The following is a 27555-nucleotide window of genomic DNA, read 5'->3' on the forward strand; positions in this document are numbered from 1 at the left end:
ATTTGTAAAATCATCTGTTCGGTGGCCGAAAGCAGCGTTAAAGGCTTGCAGCCTCGGCCCTTCTCTCCCTGTTAGCTCTGGTCCCGCCCTCATTGCGGAAACAGGAAATGAGGGCGGGACCATAGCTGACAGAGAGAGAAGGGCTGAGCCTGAATACCTGGGGGCGGCGGCCTGGGGGGCGTGGTGTTGCGGCGAGGGTGCGGCAGGGGCGGGACCTCGTGCTGCTGTCGTTCGACCTTGGGAGTGTGGCATTGCAGCAAGGGAGGCAGGGGCGGGGCCTCGTGCTGCTGTCGTTCAGCCTGGGAGGGGCGTGGCATTGCGGCAAGGGCAGCAGGGGTGGGGCCTCGTGTTGGTGACGAACCCGGAACTACGTGATACGTCGGTTTAGTAGCTGCCTGGAGCCAGAGAGCAGGAATGCCTCAGCCACGGAGTCAGCTTCAGAACGTTGGAGGTGCGTTTTATTATTTAGGATGTTTATTCTTGGCTATTTTACTATTGTTATGCTGTTAACAAAATTATAAGTTTTATGTTAAAGTGTACCTACTTGGGTGAATCTCTTCGTAAAGGCGGTTAATAAATCCCAATAAATAAATAAACACCAGAAGTTCAAAGACAACGAGGCTCAAGGACATTCAGTTGAAATGCTCCATATTGTTTATTCACAAATTGTACATACGGGCCGTGTTTCGGCATGACAGCCTTCGTCAGGGGTCCTGCAAGGAAATAGGAGTACAGCGATGAAAACAGATAAAGATATGCTGAAACGCTCCAAACGTAATAGGTTTTATAACAGTGGCGCTTGCTCATATGCATTGCTGTACTCCTATTTCCATACAGGACCCCTGACGAAGGCTATCATGCCGAAACACGGCCCATGTTGACAGTGGCATACCAAGGGGGGCGGTGGGGGGCGGTCTGCCCCGGGTACTCGCCGCTGGGGGGGGGGGGGGTGCCATGCACGCCTGTTGGCTCCGCTCATTCCGTGCTCCTTCTGCCCCGGAACAGGTTACTTCCTGTTCCGGGGCAGAGGGAGCATGGAACGAGCGAAGCCGACAGGCGCGCACGCACCCCCCACCCAGCAGGTAAAAATGCACACAGGGGGGTGTCCTTTCGCCAGGGGGAGGTTGTCCTTTCACTGGGGGGGGTCACGCTGCACCCGGGGGGGGGCGCATCGGCGATACTGTTTGATACTGTTTCACGGTAGTGCTATTATTAGGTTTCAATTTACCGTTTTCACCTCATTTTTATTGTATTTACTAGTAAAAAAGGCCCGTTTCTGTAAGAAATGAAACGGGCGCTAGCAAGGTTTTACTTTGAGTGTGTATGTTTGAGAGAGTGTGTGTGAGACTGACTGTGTGAGAGAGAGAGAGAGAGAGAGAGAGTGAATGTATCACCCTAGGAACGCCACTGTGAATAAACAGTTGGAACATTTCAACTGAATGTCCTTGAGACTCGTTGTCTTTGAACTTGTGGTGTTGATGACTTCCACTCTTTTTGGCTTGTGGTTTCACTTACTGTCCACAGAAGAGGTGCTTGGTGGGAACAAGGGTTAACAAAAACCACAGAATACAGTCAACGGCACCACAAAATGAAAGAACTATTAAGAGCAGCTGATTAATACAGCAGTTCAGGCCATGGGAGTCATTTTATAACATTTTCTGTATGTAAAAGCTCATGACCCAATTCTACAAACCCTGCACATGCAACTGGATGCTTAGTGCAGAAAAATTCCCCCCGTACCAAAATGTACATCGCTTCGATAGCTTTGCACTTTGCAGGCAGTATACAAGAAGTAAAATGAAAGAAATAATGAATGATACTTTTGAAGAATTTCCTGATCTTACTCGGGCTACGCTGCAGTGAAGAAAAAGAGGGAAGGGGAGCTTCTGCCCAGGCTCTCACAGAGACTCAGGGCCTCAGCGCATACGTCCAACTTAATGCACAACGTACAGACTTACAGTTTTGCATTGAGATCCCAGAACGTGGTGTCATCTGTAATCCAGGGGTTGCTGGGAGACATCCGGACATGATGGGGTCATGGGAAAAATACAATTCACTGTACTTCAGAATGCTGAAAAGGAAAAAAAAAAGGCAGAGCTTCCATTTACCTTCTCTTCAACATTCATATCCGAGGTGTCACCGGTTGCTGTGGTTGAAAGTGTGAACGGAGGAGAGTGCTACTGAATGTATTAACCTAGGAAAAGCCACATTCTTTGCAGGTCACGATACTCTATAGTGAACCAATGTAAGAATATTCCAAAGAAGCTGTAGTACGTGAATTCTGAAGCCCACGTGCAGACTCATCTTCAGGAAACCAAAATACGAAAGTGTGAAACCACTACAAGAGAAGTTACACTGGCTCCCACTCAAGGAACGCATCACTTTCAAAGTATGCACACTAGTCCACAAAATCATCAATGGCGAAGCCCCAGCCTACATGTCCGACTTAATAGACCTACCACCCAGAAATGCCAAAAGATCGTCTAGAACTTTCCTTAACCTCCACTTCCCAACTTACAAAGGCGTAAAATACAAAGTGATGCACGCATCAACCTTTTCCCATATGAGCACGCAATTCTGGAACAAATTACCACGAAGCCTAAGAACGACCTATGAACTAACCAACTTCCGCAAACTACTAAAGACTCATCTCTTTGAAAAAATCTACCAAAAGGATCAAAGCACATGAAGACCACACACACTGTTGGCAACGCATTAACACATTCTCCTATTACACCTATCCCCATAATTCTAACACACCCAGCCTTTCTCTCTTCAATATTATTCTTTCCCCCTATCGATACCTGGACATTGTTTCAACTCAACTCCTCATAATGTAACCATAATCATGTAATAACTTATTGTACAAAAAGCAATAAAAGCAATAAAATAACCCTTCTTCAGATGTGACTTCCCTGAATTGTAACATGGATGTGTCCTCAGTAAGAGAACTTTATTAAGCATGTATCATGCCTGCACACAAGATGACCTCATTTGCTTTTGCTCTGACTCTGGGGGATGTCAGGGTTGCCATATAAAAAAAAAATTCCCACCCAAAACAGCCCAAAAACCGCACACACCCCTCCCCTTACGTCATCACCCCCACCCCCGCCGTCATCAACCCTGCCCCTTCCGTCATCACCCCCGCCGCCATCAGCCCCACCCCTTCTGTCATCACCCCGCCCCACCGTCATCGCCCCGCCCAATACGTCGGCAACCATGCCCAAACGTCATAAACCCCGCCTTTGTCATCATTAGCCCACCCCCCGCCAGCCGAAAAAACCGCCCCCAAAACCCGCCCAAAAAAAACAAACCAGCCCAAAAAACCGCAACCCGCCACGGGCAAAAGTTTCCCACGGCGGGTTGCGGAAAACCGCCCATCTGGCAACCCTGGGGGATGTTACTTTAATCCTTTCAGTTATCTTTCTTATTTTTAATGTCCTGCATCAGGCACTGCCCAATGTCATTACCCAATTTGACCTCCAGAGGGAGTGCCAGCACCGACACAAGTTGCCTATCATAACCTTTTCTATAACGTCTGTACTAGAAACATAGGTAAAGCACAAGTGAATCGGATTTGAAAGGCAAGCAGGGTAGTACAGTGCCGTAGCGAGGGCAGCTGACACCCGGGGCGGTTCGCCGCTGCGCACCCCCTCCCCGGGTGCAGCACGGCGCACCCCTCCTCGGCGCACGCACACACCCCTCCCCTCGGCACGCGCGCACACGCCCCCGGAGCGCATTCTTACCAAAGAGGGCGAGTGGGAGGGCCGCTCCGCCCCGAGTGCACGTCGCTGGGAGCTGCGTCGGCTCCGCTGGTTCCCTGCTCTCTCTGTCCCGGAACAGGAAGTACCTGTTCCGGGGCAGAGAAAGCAGTGAACTAGCGGATCCGACACCCCCCCCCAGCGGCATGCACCCGGGGCGGACCGCCCCACCACCCCCCCTTCCTATGCCACTGGGGTAGTAGAAGCAGTTTTCTAAAAAGGGGAGCCCTGCTACCTGGCTTTGCAGAGGTGTCAAGTTATCCAAGAGACTTTCTGGCCAGTTCTGGTGTTAAACTCATATCCCAATGCAGTGTGGTAATTGCAATCCCCAATTCTACCCATTGAAATCAGTGCTGCAGGTCACAGAAAGCATCAGGGCGGGGCTGTCAGAAAACCAGGACTGTCCCATCAATCTTCCTCCTAGAACTGGATAGCATGACAGGTCTGGGTTTGGGGTTCTTAAAGAAGATAGGACGTGTCTTGCTGGGTCAGACCAAAGGTCTGTTGAAGGTCACAAGAACCTAGCAAGTCCCCAAATAGCAGATCCATTCCATGCTGCTCATTCCTAGCTAATAATAATTTATGAATTTTGCTTCCAGGAATTTGCCCAAAAGCACAATGTATCATAGGAAAACCAATCATTTCTGGCAGCAGCTCTGAATGGAAACCCATTATTACACACAGCCTCTCTGTTGAAGCACTTACCCTCCCAGTGAGACAGAAGACTTCACCGTAGATCTCATGAGGGCCTGTCCATAGTACATGATCTAGAACACAAAGATTAAATACACAGTTTAACTGCTGAAACAATGCACTGGACTTTTTCTTCTCCCAGGGTAATTAGTAATTTGAGTGAGATATCAAGTAGGTCATTTTAGCAGATGTATTTCAAAACATCATTTGATCCAGCTTACTTACAGGAAAGGCCATTCTGACACATTTAGCCAGATCAGCGAGCAATTTACCCAAGTAGAAAGTTCTTAAATTCTCTTCCTCGGTGCTGCTGAGCAAATGCATCGCATTTATAGTTCTCATAGTTATAACTTCAGGAATAAAGGTCTTTCTCAGAATGTGTTTGATACAGAAGGAAAATGGAACGTGTGTGTGAAAAGGGTAATTCTAGAACAGCATGCATATACATACAGGTGCCCAGACCACGCCTGATTGGGACATATTCTAAAAAAAAATGTAAAAAAGAAAATAAGAGCCTACTTTCCTGTGTGTACGTGTGTGTGCGTATGTGTGTGTAAGTGTGTGTGCGTGCACGCATCATGTGTAAGTGTCTGTGAGTATGCGTGCATGTGTAAGTGTGAATGTGTGTGCACACATACATGTGTATGTGTGTGCACATGTACATGTGTGTGCACAAATGTGTGTTCATGTGTGTATGTATGTTTGTTTGTGTGTGTGTGCGCATGTGTTTGCATATATAAGTATGTGCCTCTGTGTGTGACTGTGTGTGTGCATGTGCATGTATAAGTGTGTATGCACGTGTGTATATGTGTGTGTAAGTGTATGTGTGTATGCACATGCTTGTATCTGTCCATGTGCAAATGTGTAAGTCTGTGTGTGCATGTCCACGTGCATGTGTGTGTGCATGCACATGTGTATGTCTAAGTGTGTGCATGAACCCATGTCTGTGTGTGTCTGTGTGCGTGCATGCATGTGTGTGTCTGTGTGTGTGCCCGTGTATATGCATGTGCAAGTGTATGTGTGTTTTGCATGCTGATGAATGTGCAAGTGTATCTGTGTGTGTGCGCATGTGTGTGTCTGTGTGTGTATGCATGTGAGCATACATGTGTATGTGTGTGTGCATGAATGTGTAAGTGTGTGTAACTCTTCATGATGCATGTTTGTGTGTGTGTGCACACATGCATGTGTACATATATGTGTGTGCACATGTGTACATGTATATGTGTGTATGTGCATGCGTAAGTGTGTGTGTGTGTGTACATACATGTGCATGCATAAGTGTGTGTAAGTGTGCATGCACAAGTGCATGTGTAAGTGTGTGTGTGCATGCATGTGTATGTATATGTGAAAGGGTGCATGCATGTGTGTGCACGCACATGCACGTGTGTGTGCACATGTGTGCATTTATAAGTGTGTGTGTGCACATGTGCATGTGTAAGTCTGTGTGTGCACACATGCACATGTGTGTATGTGTGTGCATGCAAGTACAAATGTAAATGTGTGTGCGTGCATACAGGTGCATGTGTGTGCATGCGCATGTGTATGTGTTGCGTGCATGCATGTGTGTGTATGTGCCTATGTAAGTGTATGTATGTGTGTGTGCGCACACGTTCATGTGTGTGTATATGTGTGTGTGTGTGTGTGTGTACTTGTCTTGCTTTAAATGTCCTCCTGATGGTTTTCCCTCATTACCTCATGCTATTTGCCCACCTGCCATCTATGCCCTATACTTCCCACACTCCTCAGTGTGTGAAGGATTGTTCAGTCATTTACCTCTCTGGAGCACCTTAGTTGATTTTGATTACCTGATACTCTGTTACTCACATAAGCTGCCCTGAACACAATGCCAAAAAAATATATAAACGAATAAAGACTGAGTCTATAGATAAAGCTACACCTGTCACTTCAGGGTGTCTCTTTCTAGGAAATTATTTGCAACATGTTTGGAACCAGATACCTTGTACATATGGAATCTATTGAATAAGACCAGAATTTATGGGTCACAGAACATCTTATCCGACTCCAATTTTATGGTGCATTATCACAAAACATTGACCAGTGACATACTTATACGTTTAATTCAAATATTTATTATCCACTTCATAGAATATATCACACGATCTCTGGTAAGACTAATTACCTGTCTTCTGTAAAAGTCAAATGTTTTTTTCTGCAAGACAAAGGTATAAAATTGTTAATCATGAGTTGATGTAAAACATTTTTCTTTAAAGCACATTAAGGAAAGAAACTGCACCTAGACCTAGATTGCTGCTATTTGCTTACCATGGCTCTGGCTGATTCTCATCAGCAGCAGTACAAAAGTGAACTTTCTGCCAAGGAGGTGCAAGAGACCTGGGCACAGCTCCACAGGAAGAGAATTCACAACAGGATGGAATAAGCACAAAGGACGCCTGGTCACGAAGCAGTGAAGGAAAGCCAGAGGTGAACTGGGCTGTGCTAGACAGTTTGCCATTGCTGCTCTGCACACTTCCCTGAAGCCCTCCTTGCACCAAGCAAGACCATTTCACGTATAGTTCAAGTTTATTTTCTGCTGTCTTGTTCTCTGTTTCTGTTCTCTCATCTGGATGTCTAAAGCCACAATCAGAAAATCACAGTTTCAGTTCAGCAAGACGTAGGTGCTGCAGTGGAGCACACTAGTAAGACTAGTACACTCATGGATGGCTGGTGTAAAACGAATAGAAGTAAATCGATTTTTAGTCGTTCCAAAAGTACAAAGACTAGGGGACACTTGAGGAAGTTACATGGAAATACTTTTAAAATGAATAGGAGGAAATAATTTTTCACTCAACGAATAGTTAAGCTCTGGAACTCTTTGCCAGAGGATGTGGTAACAGCGGTTAGCGTATCCTGGAGGAAACGTCCATAGTCTACTATTGAGGCAGACATGGGAAGCCACTGGTTGCCCTGGGATTTGTAGTTTGGAATGTTGCTACTCTGAGATTCTGCATGGAATCTTGTCACTCTTTAGGATTCTGGAATCTTGCTATTCTTTGGGGTTCTACACGGAATGTTGCTACTCTTTGAGATTCTGCATGGAATCTTGTCACTCTTTAGGATTCCGGAATCTTACTATTCTTTGGGGTTCTACATGGAATGTTGCTACTCTTTGAGATTCTGCATGGAATCTTGTCACTCTTTAGGATTCCAGGATCTCGCTATTCTTTGGGGTTCTAATGGAATGTTGCTACGATTAGGGTTTCTGCCAGATACTTGTGACCTGGCTTGGCCATTGTTTGGAAAACAGGATACTGGGCTAGATGGACCATTGTTCTGACCCAGTATATGGCTACTCTTATGTTCTTATGGTGTAGGTTGGCATGCCTAAGAGCACCATGCAAAGCACGCAACTGATAACATTCTATGAGTTGTGCATGTTCCTGGACCAGGAGTGGCCCAACCATTAGGTCACCTGAGGTGGGGTATCAGGTGGCACTCTTTCTGGAGCGGCATCTCCCCCCCCCCCCCTTCCTTCCTCCAGCCCGTTCCCTGATTTTACCTTCTTTTTACATTTTTTTTTAAAGCTGGCGGAGGCAGCAATTCCTGCCGCCAGCATCCGCCTCTACCCTGTACTGCAGCCACCTGTCTGCTGTAACTACCTATTCCTCAGAGGCGGCCACAATAGAGAACAGGCTGGTGCCAGCGGCAGGGCGGCATGTGGGAATCACTGCTGCCGCCGGCTTTTAAAAAACATAAAAAGAAGGTAAAATCGGGGAACGAGTTGGAGGAAGGAAGGGGGGAGATGGCAGAACTTGGCCCGGGGAGAGGGGGGGGGTGGCATCTCAGCCCTGTCTCAGGCGGCATCTTGCCTTGTGCCGCCCCTGTGCTGGACGTCACATCCATGTCTTGCCCATGCTCCGCCCACATGTGCGCCCCTCTCACAGTTACACACGAACCCCCGGACTCCCAAATTTGGGTGCACTGCTGAGATGTGTGCACAAGTCAATTAGTTAACGAGATCTTCTTGATGTTAATTGGCACTCATCACAATTTGTGCTCGCATCTGGCTGCGAGCTGTTCTACCAAGCAGGGCGCCTAATTCCCATAGCACGTACCCCCAAAGTAGGCGTGGCCATGAGAGCGGCATGGGCATGTCAGGGACATTAGATAAAGTTATGCACATAGTTATAGAATATTAGGTAAGCACGCCTAACTTGTGCAGCAAAATGTATACCAGGTTTTAGCAGGCATAAGTCTGGTACCCAAAATTAGGCGTAGGAATCGGCGCTACGTGTTCTTTATAGAATAGCGTTTAGCACTGATGTTTTTTCGGTGCCCATTTTTGAGCAATATTTATTGAATTCTCCTCTAAGTGATTTTGGTGCCTTCTTTATAGACTACATGCATGTAAGTGGAATTTATGCGGGATGCAAAGAACAAACATTAAAGAAACTTCAGACCGCTGAAAACACGGCAGCTAGGCTTATTACTATTACTACTACTACTACTTATCATTTCTAAAGCACTACTAGACGTACGCAGCGCTGTACACTTGAACATGAAGAGACAGTCCCTGCTCGACAGAGCTTACAATCTAATTAGGCCAGACAAACAGGACAAACAAGAGATAAGGGAATATTAAAGTGAGGAAAAACGCAATTTGAAAGCGCAAAACCCCTCCGCCAAAAACTACACTGGCTCCCAATCAAAGAACGCATTGCTTTCAAAATCTGTACTCTGGTTCACAAAATTATCTACGGTGAAGCTCCGGGATACATGACAGACTTGATCGACCTCCCAACTAGAAACACATCCGAATCAACACGAACGTACCTAAATCTGCACTACCCAAGCTGCAAAGGACTGAAATACAAATCAACTTACGCATCCAGTTTCTCCTATATAAGCACACAACTGTGGAATGCATTACCAAAAGCCTTGAAAACCACGTACGACCACCTAAACTTCCGGAAATCACTAAAAACGAACCTGTTTAAAAAGGCATACCCTACCGATCCAACATAAATGCCTGATCTCTGCAACACAACAAAACTAAAGTACGTAATGGACATAACACAACTCTTCCATTGTACAATTCCCTAGTGTGGCTGGGCCACATGAACTTTATCTTACCACAACATCACTTTGTTGTGATGTCCAACCGTCACCTGAAACTGAACATGGCTAAGACTGAGCTCATTGTCTTCCCACCCAAACCATCTTCTCCTCTCCCTCCACTCTCTATCTCAGTTGATAACACTCTCATCCTCCCCGTTTCATCAGCCCGTAACCTCGGAGTCATCTTTGACTCCTCCCTCTCCTTTTCTACGCACATCCAGCAGACAGCCAAGACCTGCCGCTTCTTTCTCTTTAATATTAGCAAAATTCACCCGTTTCTCTCTGAACAGACCACCCGAACCCTCATCCATTCTCTCGTTACCTCTCGCCTCGACTATTGCAACCTACTACTCACTGGCCTCCCACTTAACCATCTATCCCCCCTTCAATCCATCCAGAACTCCGCCGCGTGTCTTATCTACCGCATGGACCGCTATACTCACATCACCCCTCTCCTCAAGTCACTTCACTGGCTTCCGATTAGATACCGTATACAGTTCAAGCTTCTCCTACTAACCTACAAATGCACTCAATCCGCAGCCCCTCATTACCTCTCTACCCTCATCTTCCCGTACGTTCCTACCAGTAACCTCCGTTCACAGGACAAATCCCTCCTATCAGTACCCTTCTCCACCACCGCCAACTCCAAGCTCCGCCCTTTCTGCCTCGCCTCACCCTATGCTTGGAATAAACTTCCTGTGCCCATACGCCAAGCCCCCTCCCTGCCCATTTTCAAATCATTGCTCAAAGCCCACCTCTTCACTATAGCTTTCGGCACATAACCAATTACCTCTATTCAGGAAACCTATACTGCCCCATTTGCCTTTAGATAACTTGTCCTTTAGATTGTAAGCTCCTTTGAGCAGGGACTGTCCTTCTGTGTTTAAAATTGTACAGCGCTGCGTAACCCTGGTAGCGCTTTAAAAATGTTAAGTAGTAGTAGTATTTGTTTACACCGGAGTCTGTAATGCCCTCTCCGGTACTATGTAAGCCACATTGAGCCTACAAATAGGTGGGAAAATGTGGGATACAAATGTAATAAATAAAAAATAAATAAAAAATAAATAAATGTTAATTATTAGTACCAGTGAGGCACCAGCTCATACGTTGCTTTTCACACCTTTACCAAATCAGTTTTACTTCTTCTCACAGACCAGAAAAAAACATTGTCCGGCGCTCAGTAACTAACTACAGCAAACTCAAACTAAGGCAGGGTGGGAAGTGAAGAGGGAAAAGATGACTCGTTTGCTTGAGGGTGGGAGGGGAATGGCACCCGGCATGGAAATGACAATTCTGGGTTCTTCCACTGCACGAGGGACAGGCATCTCGTGAGCAGGAAGTCAGGACACGCAAATGATGAGATTTAAGAAACGGGTCAGAAAAGCTGGGAACAGAAGAGGAAACAGGCAAAATGAATTCGTGTGAATGGACTGAAAATATGTGCAACCCAGTAAGAACAGCAGCTATGAGAAGAACGTGAAACGGGAGTTTGGGCTGGGAGCTGATGCCTTCATCTCTCAGGCTGGTCCAGTTCTGATTTTAACACCCCTGCCTCATTCCCTCCTGCCCTCCAACTGTACACATGAAGGCGGCCATCCTGCTTTCCTCAGGACCATCAAACCACAAGTCTGCTGACTAGTATCAGGGGCGTAGCCAGACACCCAGTTCTGGGTGGGCCTGGGCCCAAGATGGGTGGGCAGAACTCTGCCTTGTCCGACAAGTGATATGGTCTCGCCCTCTCTCACCTGCATGCCATATGGTCTCTCAAACATCCCCCTCCCCCGCATACCTTTGAAATAGCAGATTTTCACTGGCTGCTGGGGCTTGGGGATCCCTGCCAGTCACATCATAGGTGTGCTGCTACTGGGTGGGCCTGAGCCCAAAGTGGGTGGCCCTGGGCCCAACTGGGCCCACCCTTAGCTACGCCACTGACTAGTATGCTAAAATAATTGTACCAGCTGGCCACCCTTCTAGCTGACACCGGGCAGGTGGCTTTCTAAAGCTGAATTTGGCAACTGCAAGGCAGCACTGGTCCTCCAAATTTAAAGCAACAGAAGTGAGCTTGATTTCATCACCAGCTTTTAGCTTCTCAGTGTGGCTTTCTAAGGTGAATCTGTGACCTTTGCTCTTTGAAATCATATCACCGACGTTTGTAATGAGAAAGAGACAAGTCAACAGTCTTCATATGGCTATGGCTTAAGCATTGGTCAGCTGACCATGCCTCCAAATCCCGCTTAGTGGAGGAGTGGCCTAGTGGTTAGGGTGGTGGACTTTGGTCCTGGGGAACTGAGGAACTGAGTTCGATTCCCGGCACAGGCAGCTCCTTGTGACTCTGGGCAAGTCACTTAACCCTCCATTGCCCCATGTAAGCCGCATTGAGCCTGCCACGAGTGGGAAAGCGCAGGGTACAAATGTAACAAAAATAAAATAGATACTATTGGAGATTCTACATGGAATGTTGCTACTATTGGAGATTCTACATGGAATGTTGCTATTCCACTAGCAACATTCCATGTAGAAGGCTGCGCAGGCTTCTGTTTCTGTGAGTCTGACGTCCTGCACGTACGTGCAGGACGTCAGACTCACAGAAGCAGAAGCCTGCGCGGCCACATTGGTGATCTGCAAGGGCCGACTTCTACAAGGAATGTTGCTAGTGGAATAGCAACATTCCATGTAGAATCTCAAATAGTAGCAACAGTGGAGGAGTGGCCTAGTGGTTAGGGTGGTGGACTTTGGTCCTGGGGAACTGAGGAACAGAGTTTGATTCCCACTTCAGGCACAGGCAGCTCCTTGTGACTCTGGGCAAGTCACATTGAGCCTGCCATGAGTGGGAAAGTGCAGGGTACAAATGTAATAAATAAAAATGTAAGCATCGATTTCATGAAGTCTATTTCATCTTTCACACCCCCCCTGTTCTAGTTCTCAGTTTTTCAAAGCCCAAATTCCTGGAAGTCAGAGTGTTACGAAGTTCAACGTATCACTATGAGGCTGATGTCCTAAACTGTGATCAGCTCTGTAGCAATGGGTCACTACTGCAAGATGCTTTTCTCATCATGCCGGGCCAGTTATATCCTATGCAGATGGAATTGAGATGAGTTTATTTCCATTAAAATTCATGCAAAATCATAGTTGCAAAACAAACAAAAAAAAATTAATTAAACTCACTTAAGTTTCATGAGAAATCACCATTTTGCAAGATGTTATAAACATGCTTTTTTTTTTTTGTATCACTCCATGGTGCAACCGCACCTTGAATATTGTGTGCAATTCTGGTCACCACATCACAAAAGAGATATAGTGGAAATAGAAAAGGTATAGAGAAGGGCGACAAAAATGATATTGGAGATTGGATGACTTCCCTATGAAGAAAGGCTAAAGCAGCTAGGGCTCTTCAGCTTGGAGAAAAGACGGCTGAGGAGAGATATGATAGAGATCTATAAAATAATGAGTGGAGTTGAACGGGTAGATGTGAAGCGTCTGTTTATGTTTTCCAAAAATACTAGGACTAGGGGGCATGCGATGAAGCTACAATGTAGTAAATTTAAAATGAATCGGAGAAAATGTTTCTTCACTCAACGTGTAATTAAACTCTGGAATTCGTTGCCAGAGAATGTGATAAAAGCGGTTAGCTTAGCAGGGTATAAAAAGGGTTTGGATAACTTCCTAAAAGAAAACTCCATAAGCCATTATTAAGATGGCCTTGGAGAAAATCCACTACTTATTTCTGGGATAAGCAGCATAAAATATATTGTACTGTTTGGGGATCTTGCAAGGTACTTGTAACCTGAATTGGCCACTGTTGGAAACAGGATGCCGAGCTTGATCCCAGTATGGCAACACTTATGTACTTCTGTAATTTTTAGATGTCAAAATAGCTAATGGATCAATTTGCATGATCCTTCAGCAATTTTGCATAACTTTTGTGAAAAACGATGAAATGCAAAATTACACGCTGGAAAGCAGTACATTGAGTGCACTTGAATTCATAACACAATTATGTGCATTTTGCCATTTATCTACATATGACTGTGTTTGCAAAGCTTTTCAAAGCTTAGTACATTGGTCTATATGGGTCTTGCTAAAATCAATAATGAATTCTATTTGTGTTATCATTTATGTATTTATAACCATTTATTTGCTGTACAACTGATTAAAAATCGTTCTATAAACTTCACTTACATAATCATAGAACTCAGCAACGTTAAGCATTTAAGTGATACAATCTGGGGATGCCAAATTCTGCATTTTCACAAATGTTGCAAGACTGTGGAGAAGGGTATCAACGGCCTGTTAAAATAGCTAGGGACAGCGGTCCTAAGTATCTGCGTGGCTGATGGTGACCAGATGTGTCAGCCTCATTTGCTGGAACAACTGAAATCAGTCACTGACTTCCTGCAGGAATTTTGTAATGCACTCAGAGGAGGAAATTATGTTGTTACTATGAAACCATTCCACATGGAAACCATTGATTCACGTGGTTGGCCCCATCGTTCCACAAGCCAACTAATAGCTTCTTCCCCCCCCCCCCCCCCCCCCCCCCCAGTGATGGAAAATCCTGACACTTCACCAGCATGAATAGCTGTTTCTCTATCCAGCTGGTTGACAGGGCCAGTTTTAGCAAATGTGGGGACCAGTTCAGTAGGGCCCCCTGCCCACGCCCCCCACCATAAGCCATAATTTAACAGAGTTTAAAAGGAGGTTTAGAGCTCATGGAACCCACTTCACCCCGTATCTTGATGTGTATCCACCACGTTTCAGTAAAGAGCGGCAGACAGCGGCAGCGATTTTCCTATCCCGTCAGCTGCCGAGCCCAGAGCCTCTTTGCTGCTGCATCCCGCCCTTGCAGAAGCAGGAAGTGACATCAAAAGGGGGCAGGACACAGCAGCGAGGAGGATCTGGGCTCGGCAGCTGACGGGATAGGAAAATCGCTGCCTGATGCTCTCTACTGAAATGTGGATGCACATTAAGGTACGGAGCAGGGAGGTGTTTCGAGACAGGAGGACAGACTTGCCAGAGCTGAATATATGTAAACCGCTTTGAATGTAGTTGCAAAAACCTCAGAAAGGCGGTATATCAAGTCCTATTTCCCTTTCCCTATTTGAGATTCTACATGGAATGTTGTTACTATTGGAGATTCTACATGGAATGTTGCTATTCCACTAGCAACATTCCATGTAGAAGGTGCGCAGGACATGCAGGACGTCAGACTCACAGAAACAGAAGCCTGCGCGGCCGCATTGGTGATCTGGAAGAGCAGACTTCTACAGGGAATGTTGCTAGTGGAGGAGTAGCCTAGTGGTTAGTGCAGCGGACTCTGATTCTGGGGAACTGGGTTCAATTCCCACTACAGCTCCTTGTGACTGTGGGCAAGTCTCTTAACCCTCCATTGCCCCTGGTACAAAATAAGTACCTCAATATATGTAAACCGCTTTGAATGTAGTTGCAAAAACCTCAGAAAGGCGGTATATCAAGTCCTATTTCCCTTTCCCTATTTGAGATTCTACATGGAATGTTGTTACTATTGGAGATTCTACATGGAATGTTGCTATTCCACTAGCAACATTCCATGTAGAAGGTGCGCAGGACATGCAGGACGCCAGACTCACAGAAACAGAAGCCTGCGCGGCCGCATTGGTGATCTGCAAGAGCAGACTTCTACAGGGAATGTTGCTAGTGGAGGAGTAGCCTAGTGGTTAGTGCAGCGGACTCTGATTCTGGGGAACTGGGTTCAATTCCCACTACAGCTCCTTGTGACTGTGGGCAAGTCTCTTAACCCTCCATTGCCCCTGGTACAAAATAAGTACCTCAATATATGTAAACCGCTTTGAATGTAGTTGCAAAAACCTCAGAAAGGCGGTATATCAAGTCCTATTTCCCTTTCCCTTCCCTTTCCCTAGGAGCGTGGGGCCCTGTGCGATCACCCCTGTCACCCCTGCCTAAGACCAGTCCTGCATACTTATAGATAAATACTTGATTATTGGGAGTGCATCTCCCCAGTGGCGTACCAAGGGGGGGACGGTGGGGGCGGTCCGCCCCGGGTGCACACCGCTGGGGGGGGGTGCCGCGCGCCGGTCAGCGTCGTTGGTTTCCATGCTCCCTCTGCCCCGGAACAGGTTCCTGTTCCGGGGCAGAGGGAGCATGGAAACCAACGACGCTGACCGGCGCGCGGCACCCCCCCCAGCGGCGTGCACCCGGCACCCGGAGGGTTCTTTCGCCGGGGGGGTGCCCCTTCACCAGGGGGGGGTCGTACTGCATGGGGGGGGTGCTGCACCCAGGGGGGCGGGGCGCATCAGCGATCTGCCCCGGGTGTCGGCGCCCCTCGGAACGCCACTGCATCTCCCCAAAACACTGAAAAGGTACTGAAATATCTTTTTTTTTTTTTTTTAAATCATTAAAGTGCCCTGCCATGAACAGATTCCTGTTTTTATTTTTTTTGCCTGAATCCCCTGTCCACAAATGTCACCTTCTCTTCAGTCCTCTGTTCCACCTAGAGAAGCAGAGACAGGAATGTGCAGCTCATTACATTTCCTAACATCGCTCTGCTGAGCAAGGTCTGTCAGTGTGGACCTGAGTAATCCAAACCCTGACATGTCAAACAACCACTTCACTCTGTAATACAAAGCCTGGGGCACAGGAAGGTGCAGGAAGCCTGGTCAATTTCAGACAGTGGGGATCCCACAGCAAGTCAAATTTCCCAAGGTTATTACATACAGAATTGAAGGGGAAAGACTTCAGTAAAGAATTCTATAGATGTGGCTCAAAACTGAGCGCCGGAAAAGATGGGCAAAAACTGCCGGATTCTATATGGTGTGCCTAGAGATCCATGCTAACATTCAGGGGTATTCTATAACAATGCACGTAACTTAATTGGCTTAATAAGCTAATTAGAGTGGATAACAGCACTTAACAATGAGCACTAATTGGCAATAATTAGAATTTACGCGTGCAAGTCACTAAGCAGATTCTGCAATGAGCTGTGCCTAAATTCTAATGTGCGCAGTTCAAAAGGGGCGTGGCTAAGGGTGGGGAAACTGGCATTTTGTGGGCGTTCCAAAATTTGCATGCATAGTTAAGGAATATGGCCCCAGAATGTCTGCCATGTTTTCGCTGGTGTAAATGGACGCATGTAGTTTTAAGCGCCAGGATATCAACTAAGCATATTCTATATACAGTGCATAAATTTAGGCACTGCTTATGGAATACCCTTAGGTGGAAATGCTTACCGCATTAATTTTTTGGGCACCATATATAGAATCTTGCTCTAAGCTCCATTCTATAAATTATCCATGCTCTTTATAGAATGGCGCTTTGTGCCGATTCTCTGGACACCATACTTACTCCTGCTGAAACCTATGAATCCTGGTGCCCACATTGGGTGTGCTGACCCATTATTCTATAACACTGCACACAACTTTTAAGAACGCCCCTGACTCGCCCATGCCCCTCCCATAACCACACCCCCTTTTGGATGGAACTCTCTGGGATTTAGGCGCCTAGCGTTCTAGAATAGCACAATGCCAGATGCCTGTGCAAATCCTAATTGGCACCAATTAATGCCAGTAATTGGTTGTTAGCATCCAATTACTTGATGGTTAACAGCTCGTTAGCCAATTAAGCTGTGCATGAATCTCAGGAGTGCGCCCAAATTTGAACACCATATATAGAATCTGGGGGTAAATGTTTGTACTTAATATTATCACCCACTTATCTATCTAATAACATCATTAGTCATAAAAATCCTCCCTATGAAGAAAGACTAAGGAGGCTAGGGCTTTTCAGCTTGGAGAAGAGACGACTGAGGGGAGACATGATAGAGGTATATAAAATAATGAGTGGAGTGGAACAGGTGGATGTGAAGCGTCTGCTCACGCTTTCCAAAAATACTAGGACTAGGGGGCATGCGATGAAACTACGGTGTAGTAAATTTAAAACCAATCGGAGAAAATTTTTCTTCACCCAACACATAATTAAACTCTGGAATTTGTTGCCGGAGAACATGGTGAAGGCGGTTAGCTTGGCAGAGTTTAAAAAGGGGTTAGACGGTTTCCTAAAGGACAAGACCATAAACCGCTACTAAATGGACTTGGGAAAAATCCACAATTCCAGGAATAACATGTATAGAATGTTTGTACATTTGGGAAGCTTGCCAGGTGCCCTTGACCTGGATTGGCCGCTGTCGTGGATAGGATGCTGGGCTCGATGGGCTCTTGGTCTTTTCCCAGTGTGGCATTACTTATGTACTTTTGTACTTATATGTAATCAGAAGTGTCAAAACACATCCCCTGTGTCTACCCCATGCACTTTTGAATTTGCTCACCTTTTTTGACTTTACCACTTCTCCTGGAAGGGCATTCCAGGCAACCATTACCCTCTCTGTGGAAAAAGTATTTCCCGACATTTCTCCTAAGTCTACCTCCTTGAAACTTCCATTCATGTCCTCTAGTTCTACCACCGCTACGTCTCTGGAAGAGTACCTTTCAAGTACTCAAATATCTGTATATATTGCCTCTCCTTTTCTCTAGTATATGCATATTCAAGTCCTCCAATCTCTTCTCACATTGTCTTATGGCACAAACCCTGTACCATTTTTGTCGCCTTCCTCTGAACCGCCTCAAGTCTTTCTATGTGCTCGAAGAGATATGGCCTCCAAAACTGGACAAGATACTCCAAGTGGGGCCTCACCAATGACCTGTACAGGGGTACCAACACCTCCTTTCTTCTGCTGGTTACACCTCTATCTATCTAGCCTAGCATTCTTCAGGCAACAGCCACCACCTTCTCACATTGTTTCACCGCCTTGAGAGCCTCAAACACTATTATCCTGGGTATCTCTCCTAATCTGTGCATGTCAGTCTCTCACCCCCCCAGCAGTGCTTTTGGATTTCTACACCCCAAGTGCATTAATTGCACGTCTTCGCATTAAATCTTAACTGCTACTCCTATCCTAGCTGAGTTAATATTTAACCATCTCTCTGATCTCACGTGCAACTTTCTTTAAATTAGTCGCCTTACTTTCTAACTCTTCTTACTCTCTTGCCTATCTATATGTTCCATCTTTGATTTACCCTTCACTATCAATTAAAATGTTCTATTGCATATTGTGTTAGCAGAGTTTTAAAAAAAGGTTTAGACGGCTTCCTGAAGGAAAAGTCCATAGACCATTATTAAATTGGACTTGGGAAAATCCACTATTTCTGGGATTTTATACTTTTTTTTGGATCTTGCCAGGTACTTGTGACCTGGATTGGCCACTGTTGGAAACAGGATGCTGGGCTTGATGGACCTTTGGTCTGTCCCAGTGTGGCAATACTTAGGTACTTATGTATGTACTTAAGTAGAGGTTGACACAAGGACATGCCAATGCAGGGAATGTTGCTTAGCATACTTTATTGTAGGCACCAGACATACTTGACCCGACATGAGCCATGTTTCCGGAAACAAGGTTGAGATTGTTCCCTGTGTGCTGTTGGGATCCCAGTCTTTGATACTGTTGCTATGCCCAGCTTCTTTCTCTACCAGTCACAAGAGTAATCTTTGTTTTTCAAAGAATTCTGGTGACCCCTGAGAGAGGCGGTTATATCCACCGAAACACGGTCCGTGTCGGGTCAAGTGTGACTCGTGCCTAAATTATTTATTTATTTATTTGTTGCATTTAACCCCACATTTTCCCACCTATTTGCAGGCTCAATGTGGCTTACATAGTACCGTCAAAGGCGTTTGGCCAGGCGGTTGATAACAAATACAAGGTTGTATAGTGATTGAATGAGGTATATGTGGAGGACCGGAAGGGATGAAGATTGTGTGATGTCCAATACGATCATTAGTCATGTTTTGTTCCTGGGTGAAGAGGTTTACGTGGGGTCGGTGGGGTAGGCCTTTTTGAAGAGGTTGGTTTTTAGTGATTTCCTGAAGTTCAGGTGATCATGGATTGTTTTCACCGCTTTTGGGAGGCCATTCCATAGTTGTGCGCTGGATGCGTGAGTTGTTTTGTATTTCAGTCCTTTGCAATTTGGGTAGTGAAGGTTTAGGTATGATCTTCATTATATTTTTATATTTCAAAAGCTAAAGTGGTTAGAACATCCAAACTATCCTCAGGTCCACCTCTTATAAACTTTTTAGCACTAAGGGGGGGTCTAAGGAAGGGATCCTTAGAAGCTTAGCCGAGATTGGTTGGTGGAGCCGGTGGGGGGAGGCGGGGCTGGTGGTTGGGAGGCGGGGCTAGTGCTGGGCAGACTTCTATGGTCTGTGCCCTGAAAATGGCAGATACAAATCAAGGTCAGGTATACATGAAAAGTAGCACATATGAATTATCTTGTTGGGCAGACTGGATGGACCGTGCAGGTCTTTTTCTGCCGTCATCTACTATGTTACTATCCAGCTTATAATCGAAAGTAATCGCCGGCTATTTCCCGACACAAATCGGGATATGGCCGGTGATTTCGCAAAAGCGGCAAAAAGCGTATAATCAAAAGCTACATTTGTGATAGCTTCGCCGCTTTCCCTTCGCCTCGCCGGCAAAAGTTCAAAGGGGCGTGTTGGCGGTGAAACGAAGGCGGGACATGGGCAGGCTTGGGCGTGGCTACCAGATGGCCAGCTTTCGCGGATAATGGAAAAATAAAACCCGGCGATAAGCAGTATTTCGCCGGGTTTACTTGGTCCTTTTATTTTCACAACCAAGCCTCAAAAAGGTGCCCCAACTGACCAGATGACCCCCAGTGGTCACCAACCCCCTCCCACACTAAAATTATTAAAATACAAACCTTTTTGCCAGCCTGTATGCCAGCCTCAAATGTCATACCCAGCACCCTGACAGCAGTATGCAGGTCCCTGGAACAGTTGTTGTTGGTTGCAGTGGACTGCAGAAAGGCAGGCCCATCCCCCCCGTTCCACTTGTGGTGGGTAATGTTGAGCCCTCCCAAACCCCCCAAAACCCACTGTACCCACATGTAGGTGCCCCCCTTCAGCCCTTAAGGCTAGGGTAATGGTGCACACTTGTGGGCAGTGGGTTTTGGGGGGGGATTTGGGGGACTCAGCACACAAGGGAAGGGTGCTATGCACCTGGAAGCTAATTTGGTTGTTTATAAAAGATGTTTGAAGTGCCCCCTAGGGTGCCCGGTTGGTGTCCTGGCATGCGAGGGGGACCATTGCACTACAAATGCTGGCTCCTCCCACGGCCAAATGCCTTGGATTTTGCCGGGTTTGAGATCGCCGGCAGTTTTTTCCATTATCGCGGAAAAACAAAACTGGCGATCTCAAACCCACACTGTATTATCGAAAAAAAAGATGGTCGGCCATCTTTTTTGAAAATACGGTTCCGGCCTGCTGTTGCGCCGCCGCCAAAATAGATCGCCGGCGACCTATTTCGCCGGCGACGTTCGATTATTCCCCTCTATGTTACCCTCAGAAGCTTAGCCGAGATTGGTTGGCGGAGCCGGTGGGGGGAGGCGGGGCTGGTGGTTGGGAGGCGGGGCTAGTGCTGGGCAGACTTCTACGGTCTGTGCCCTGAAAATGGCAGATACAAATCAAGGTATACATGAAAAGTAGCACATATGAGTTATCTTGTTGGGCAGACTGGATGGACCGTGCAGGTCTTTTTCTGCCGTCATCTACTATGTTACTATGTTACTATCTTGACGATCCGACTCTGTTTCTTACTGGTAGATCTATACATTAAAGTATCCTAAGCAATGTTCCCTGCATTGGCTGGTCCCTGTGTCAACCTGTACTTCACTTTGGCTTGACTGGCTTCTCCGCAGAGGTTCTTCAACTCTATCTAGCTGCAGCTATAGAATTACTCCCCCCTCCCCCCGTGCACACATTGACTAGGTGACTACTTTTCAGTTCTTTACAATGTCAGTGGGCTGGAGTAGCTCTCATTTTAAAATTAAATTATATTTGCATAACCATAAAGAGGATTTAAAAAGTAGGTCACAAATTCTGCTCTGAAAACGGAGAATTTTATTTACTGTTTTCTCTGTCTACCATACAAATAATTGGACAAACCGCTGAGCAAGAGGGGTCCCAAACCGTATTTCAGAAGATCTATGTTTCAATCATTCGACCGCAATATCTATAATAAAACAGGACTAGATTTGCCCCAGGATTTTAGGTGGGGATTGATGTAAGCCATCACTGCTGCCTATATTCCAGCAGCTGCCTCTTGACTATGAAAAATATTACATTACACCCCGGCATCTTTACTCCTCTTCTTGTTTCCACGGCAACAGAACCAGCCAGACCGAAGCGCCGAATTGTTTCTGACAGAGGCAATGCCAAAGGATCTCTTATGAAGATACAAAATTGATTAATCTTATTGTTCTTCTAACTACACATTAGCATTGCAAACTCCCAGATATGGGTACCAGACTAATCCAGTATCTTTTTCATGCTCAAGTGCATAAGAATCTACGATCAGGCTAGAATCTAGGCTTAAACAATGAGAGGTGTGATTGGTTAAAAAACCTTCCCACTCAGGGGCCCTTTTACTAAGCTGCGTAAGCATCTACGTCAGGGGCGTAGCCAGACTTCGGCGGGAAGGAGGTCCAGAGCCCGAGGTGAGGGGGCATATTTTAGCCCCCCCCCCCCGGCGCCGCCGACACCCCCCGCCGCCACCACCACCTTGACCCCCCCAGCCAACGACCCTCTCAACCCTCCCTCCCACCGCCAACCCTCCCCTGCCGTCGCCGTCGTCTACCTTTGCTGGTGGGGGACCCCAACCCCCGCAAGCCGAGGTCCTCTTCTTCCTTCATTCTGTTTCTGAGTCTGGCATCCTGCACGTTGTAGGCAAAGGTAGGCGACGGCGGGTTGACGGCGGGTTGGCAGCAGGAGGGGGGGTCGAGAGGGTCATCTGCAGGGGGGTGCAGGGCCAATTCTAAGGGGGCCCAGGTGCCCATGGCCCCATGTATCTACGCCCCTGATCTACGTGTGCCCAACGTGCGCCAAAATGGAGTTACTGCCCGACTACCATGTGGCTCTTGCAGTAATTTCATTTTTGGCAAGCTTTCCGATTCGTGTGGCTGAAAACTATTTTTTATTTTCGGACAAACGTATCGGTCACGCGCCAAGTGGCATTTGATGTTCACAAGTCATCACCACCCGGTTGCCGCATGAAACGTTACCGCTAGGTCAATGGTTGGCGGTAAGGTGGCAGACCCGAAACGGACACGCGGCAATTTAGATTTTGCCGCACGTCTATTTTCGGCAAAAATGTTTATAAAAGGCCTTTTTTTTACAGGCGCGCTGAAAAAGGGATCAGCCCGCACTCAAAACTCGTGCCTACACTACCACAAGCCATTTTTCAGTGCACCTTTGTAAAAGGACCCCTCAGTTAGCAAAGGGGTCCTTTTACTAACGCAGTCGTACCGCACACCGAAAGGGAACTACCGAAGGATGTGCTGAGGCATCCCGCAGTAGTTTTTTGCTTAGTGCGCGCTAATCCCGCTCTGGACAAATATTTTTATTTTCAGTGTGGGAGGCGTGCCCATGGGCAGAGAGGAGGAATGCCTGCACTAATCAGGCATTTAATTAAATTTCCTCTGTTATACTGCTCTTTTTTATTTTTATTTATTTGTTACATTTGTATCCCACATTTCCCCACCTATTTATAGGCTCAATGTGGCTTACATAGTACCGGAAAGGCGTTTGCAGACTCCGGTGTGAACAAATACAAAGTGATGTTGTGATAAGATAAAGTTCATGTGGCACAGCCACACTAGGGAATCGTACAACGGAAGAGTTGTGTTATGTCCATTACGTTCTTTAGTTTTGTTGTGTTGCAGAGTTCAGGCATTTAAGTTGGGTCGGTAGGGTAAGCCTTTGTGAACAGGTTAGTTTTTAGTGATTTCCGGAAGTTTAGGTAGACGTACATCATTTTCAAGGCTAAGGACGAGCCATCAAAGTGGTTTACATACAATCAAACATATAAACGGCGAGTGACCGACTCACTCGCAAATGCGCAGTAGAGACTTCCCTCTCTGTCCCGCCCCCGCGTCAACACGTGATGACGGGGGCGGCACAGAGAGGGAAACTGTGCAAAGCCGCCGAGGTCGCTACCGCTCCCCCCACGAGGTCGCCGCTACCGTTCCCCCCCCCACCTCCGGAGTCGCCGCCGCCGCCAGCCCTCCACCCAGCCCAGGCCCTCTCTCCGCTACTGAACTTACATCCATTCGCCCGAACGCAGCACACGAGGGCGGGACACAGGCAGAGAAGGAAGGCTGATGGCAGCTCAGCTGATGAGCGTGCTGCGTTCGGGTGAATGGATGTAAGTTCAGTAGCGGAGAGAGGGCCTGGGCCGGGTGGAGGGCTGGCGGCAGCAACTCTGGAGGTGGGGGGGGAACGGTAGCGATGACCTCGCGGGGGGGAGCGGTGGCGACCTCGCGGGGGGGCAGCGTTGACCTCCGAAAACCCCAATACCAGCCCATTTTAACGGGCTCAAAACGCTAGTAATAAATAGAGCAAGAAAATAAGTACAAATTCATTTTGCTCAGCAGACTTGACTGTATAGCTGTCATTTCTTTGTTCTTTCTGTGTGGTTTTGATTTCCATTTTGTCAATCTTGCCGGTATTGTTTAACCTCAATGAAAAATGACAATGAAAAAATAAATAAATTCAATTTCAGTTCATGCAGGGCTCACCTGTGTTACCTGAAGTGCATTAGGATCTGTTGCACGATTCAGTCCGTACTCCATTACTTCCAGCGTTCCTGGCTATTGCAGAAAGGAATATTAGTTTAGGGAAATTCTTAGACTGAAAGATCTTCACATAAAGCAAGTCTCAACGGGCTTAAAATAAGGGGGCAAAATTAACTTTTCATTCAGCTTTAGGAGCTCATGATAAAGGCAAAACAGGATAAAAGAAGAGCTGATTACTCTAGCACAGGGGTTCTTGGGACACAGCCAGCCAGTCGAGTTTTCAGGATATCCCAGGGGCGTAGCTACGGGTGGGCCTGGATGGGCCCAAGCCCACCCAGTTTTGTCTCAGGCCCATCCTCACCTTCTCCCACCCCCGTCGTAGCGCTGCCTCCTCTCCTGCACTTCGCGGTCTCTGTCTCCCACCCTCACAGCAGCGCTTTCAATTTGCTATCAGCGCTGCCTGCCTGACAGCTGACAGACCCGGCGCGACGTCCTCCTGCTCCGGGGCCTTCCCTCTGCCGCGTTGATTCAACTTCCTGTTTACGCAGGGTGGATTGTACGCGGCAGAGGGAAGGTCCCGGAGCAGGACGTCATCGCGCCGCGTCTGTCAGCTGTCAGGCAGGCAGCGCCGATAGAGCGCTGCGGCGGGGGTGGGAGACGGAGACATGAAGTGCAGGAGAGGAGGCAGCGCCACGGTGGGAGAAGGTGAGTGGAGGCAGCGCCGATTACATTAAATGTGCTGCGCGCTGCGTGTGTGGGGGTGGGGGTTGGGGTTGTAGTGGCCACCCATCCAACCCGCTGGCCCACCCAAAAATTGTCTTCTGGCTACGCCACTGCGATATCCACAATGGATATGTGTGAGATACATTTGCATACGATGTAGGTAGTGTATGCAAATTTGTCTCATGTGTGCTCATTTTGGATATCCTGAAAACCTGGCTGGTTGTGTCCCAAGGACTGGGCTGAGAACCACTGCTTTAGTATAACTCCCCAGCTACAAGTAGGTGAGCCCTAATGAGGTTCAAATTAAAAAAAAAAAACAAGACCCAAAAGGAAAATACTATGCCTATGGGAAACAGGCTCAAAGCATTGGACTCTCTACTAGCCATTATGTGATCACGAAAGCTCGACATAGTCAACTAGTCAATTTGGATTTTTCATGTGAATCAAGCTCTATAATACTGTGCCATATTAAAGGTCAAAGATCTTGGATTTGATATACAGTAATATCTCGGTTTTCGTCGATAATCCGTCCGAAAACAATCGGCGAAATCTGAAACCAACAAAAACAGAGGCAATTATTTCCATATGAATCAATGCGCGGGGTGATGCTCACACAACGAGAAACAACGCCACACTGAGCAGGAAAACGTGTGGGTCGCCCTTTGTTTTCGCAAAATTAGCAGCGAGGTCACGTGGGCACGCCGACGAAACCCGAGGCAACCGACAAAATCCGAGACAATTTTTTTCGCGGAAAAAATCGACGAAAGCCAAAACCGATGATAACCGAAGTCAACAAAAACCGAGGTATTACTGTACTGTTCTCTGTGATACAACCAAACGGTTTACATATGTTATCTTCAGGTACTTTTTCTGTCCCTAGTAGGCTCATGATCTTAGGAGTCCTTTTATAAAGCTGTGGTAAAAATTGGCTTTATCATGCCCTTACGGGGGGGACAGGGGGGTTCCCATGTGCTAAGACCATTTTCCTATTTTTTTAGAATTAATGGTCATGTGCTAATGTCACCATTAGAGCACGACCATTAAAAAATATTACCGCCTAACCACTTACCACACTAATCCTGTGCTAATCAGTTAACACGCAGTAATATAGCTGCGGTAACTGATTAGTGTAGAAATCTGGGGTGTAGCCAGACTTCGGCAGGAGGGGGGCCAGAGCCCGAGGTGAGGGGGCAAATTTTAGCCCCCCTGGCGCCGCGGCCCCCCGTCACCTTTGACCCCCCCGTCACCCCTCCTCTTTCGACCCCCTTCCCGCCGCCACCAACCCTCCCCTGAGTCCCCCGCCGCCAGGTACCTGTGCTGGCGGGGGTCCCCAACCCCCGCCAGCTGAAGTCCTTGTCAGCCAGTCTCCGGGCCGGCGTGTTGCTGCAGCTGATGTGGAAGCCTAGGATTCTGCAGGACGTCAGGACGACTCACACAGAAACAGAATCCTAGGCTTCCACATCAGCTGCAGCAATGTGCCGGCCTGGAGACCGACTGAAGAGGACTTCGGCTGGCGGGGGTTAGGGACCCCTGCCAGCACAGGTACCCGATGGCGGCGGCGGGGGAGGGTTAGTGGCGGCGGGAAGGGGGGTCGAAAGGGTTAACGGGGGCTAGGGCCAAATCTGGGGGGAGGCCCAGGCCCCCGTGGCCCCACGTAGCTACGCCTCTAGTAGAAATGCCTCGCTACGCCTCCAGACACAACCCCTCCTTGCTAAAAATAAATAATTTTCAGTGCAGTCTGCGAACACAGATTAGAAAACTACTGCAGAATGCCTGAGTGTGTACGCCATTTTAAGCTATGTAAGAATGACGTAACGCTTGCCACAGCTTAGTAAAAGTGTCCTTAAATTTTGTACCAGGGACCATGGAGGTTTAAGTAATTTCGGGGTCCTTTTACTAAGCTGCACTGAAAAATGGCCTGCAGTAGTGTAGGCGCGGGTTTTGGGCGCACGCAGATCCATTTTTCAGCACACTTATTAAAAAATGCCTTTTTTAATTTTTTCCAAAAATGGACGTGCAGCAAAATAAAAATTGGTGCGCGTTCATTTTTGGTCTGAGACTTTACCACCAGCCATTGACTTAGTGGTAAGGTCTCACGCGTTAACCGGGCGGTAATGACCTATGCGCGTAGAATGCCACTTGATGTGCATAGCTGGCGCGAGTCAGAAAATTAAAAATTATTTTTCAGATACACGTAGCGGATGTGCGTCAAAAATGAAATTATCGCAAGGGCCATGCATTAGCTGGGTGGTAACTCCAAATTGGCGAGCGTAAGCGCCTACGCGGCTTAGTAAAAAGGCCCCTTGGGACTCAAAAGAAGCAGAAGATCTGCGATGCAAACAGAACAATCAGAAGACCCGCAAACACAGAGGATCAAAAAGCAAGGATTTTAATTCAAACAATGTGCCTGACGTGACCATGTTTTGCAAGAAGGCTGCATAAGAGGCAGAACTAGAGAGGTTAGTTAAAAAAGCACGCTTTTCTCTAGATTAACAGTGAAGATGAATTAGCCTCGCAGAACATTTCCCAAAGGTTCTCCAGAAAATCCCTTCGTGGTCATGTTTCTCCAGAAGGCTGCGTCAGAGGCAGAACTACAGTGGCGTAATATGGCCACGTCAGGAACATCGTTTGAATTAAATTCCTTGCTGTTTGATTCTCTATATTTGTCGGTT

At 47.1% G+C, this 27555-nt stretch overlaps 1 protein-coding gene across 1 annotated transcript in view; it reads right to left on the reverse strand.

Annotated features, from left to right (window-relative positions):
• RGS9 (regulator of G protein signaling 9) overlaps positions 1 to 27555 on the reverse strand; it is a 141854-nt gene that overhangs the window by 44497 nt on the left and 69802 nt on the right. The window contains 6 exon segments of the mRNA XM_030206520.1: positions 1959 to 2016; positions 2019 to 2071; positions 4467 to 4528; positions 18240 to 18262; positions 21174 to 21180; positions 24164 to 24235. Of these exon segments, the coding sequence (XP_030062380.1) occupies positions 1959 to 2016; positions 2019 to 2071; positions 4467 to 4528; positions 18240 to 18262; positions 21174 to 21180; positions 24164 to 24235 (275 nt within the window).

This window comes from Microcaecilia unicolor, chromosome 6 (genome assembly GCF_901765095.1).
Source record: "Microcaecilia unicolor chromosome 6, aMicUni1.1, whole genome shotgun sequence".
Lineage (NCBI taxonomy): Eukaryota > Metazoa > Chordata > Amphibia > Gymnophiona > Siphonopidae > Microcaecilia > Microcaecilia unicolor.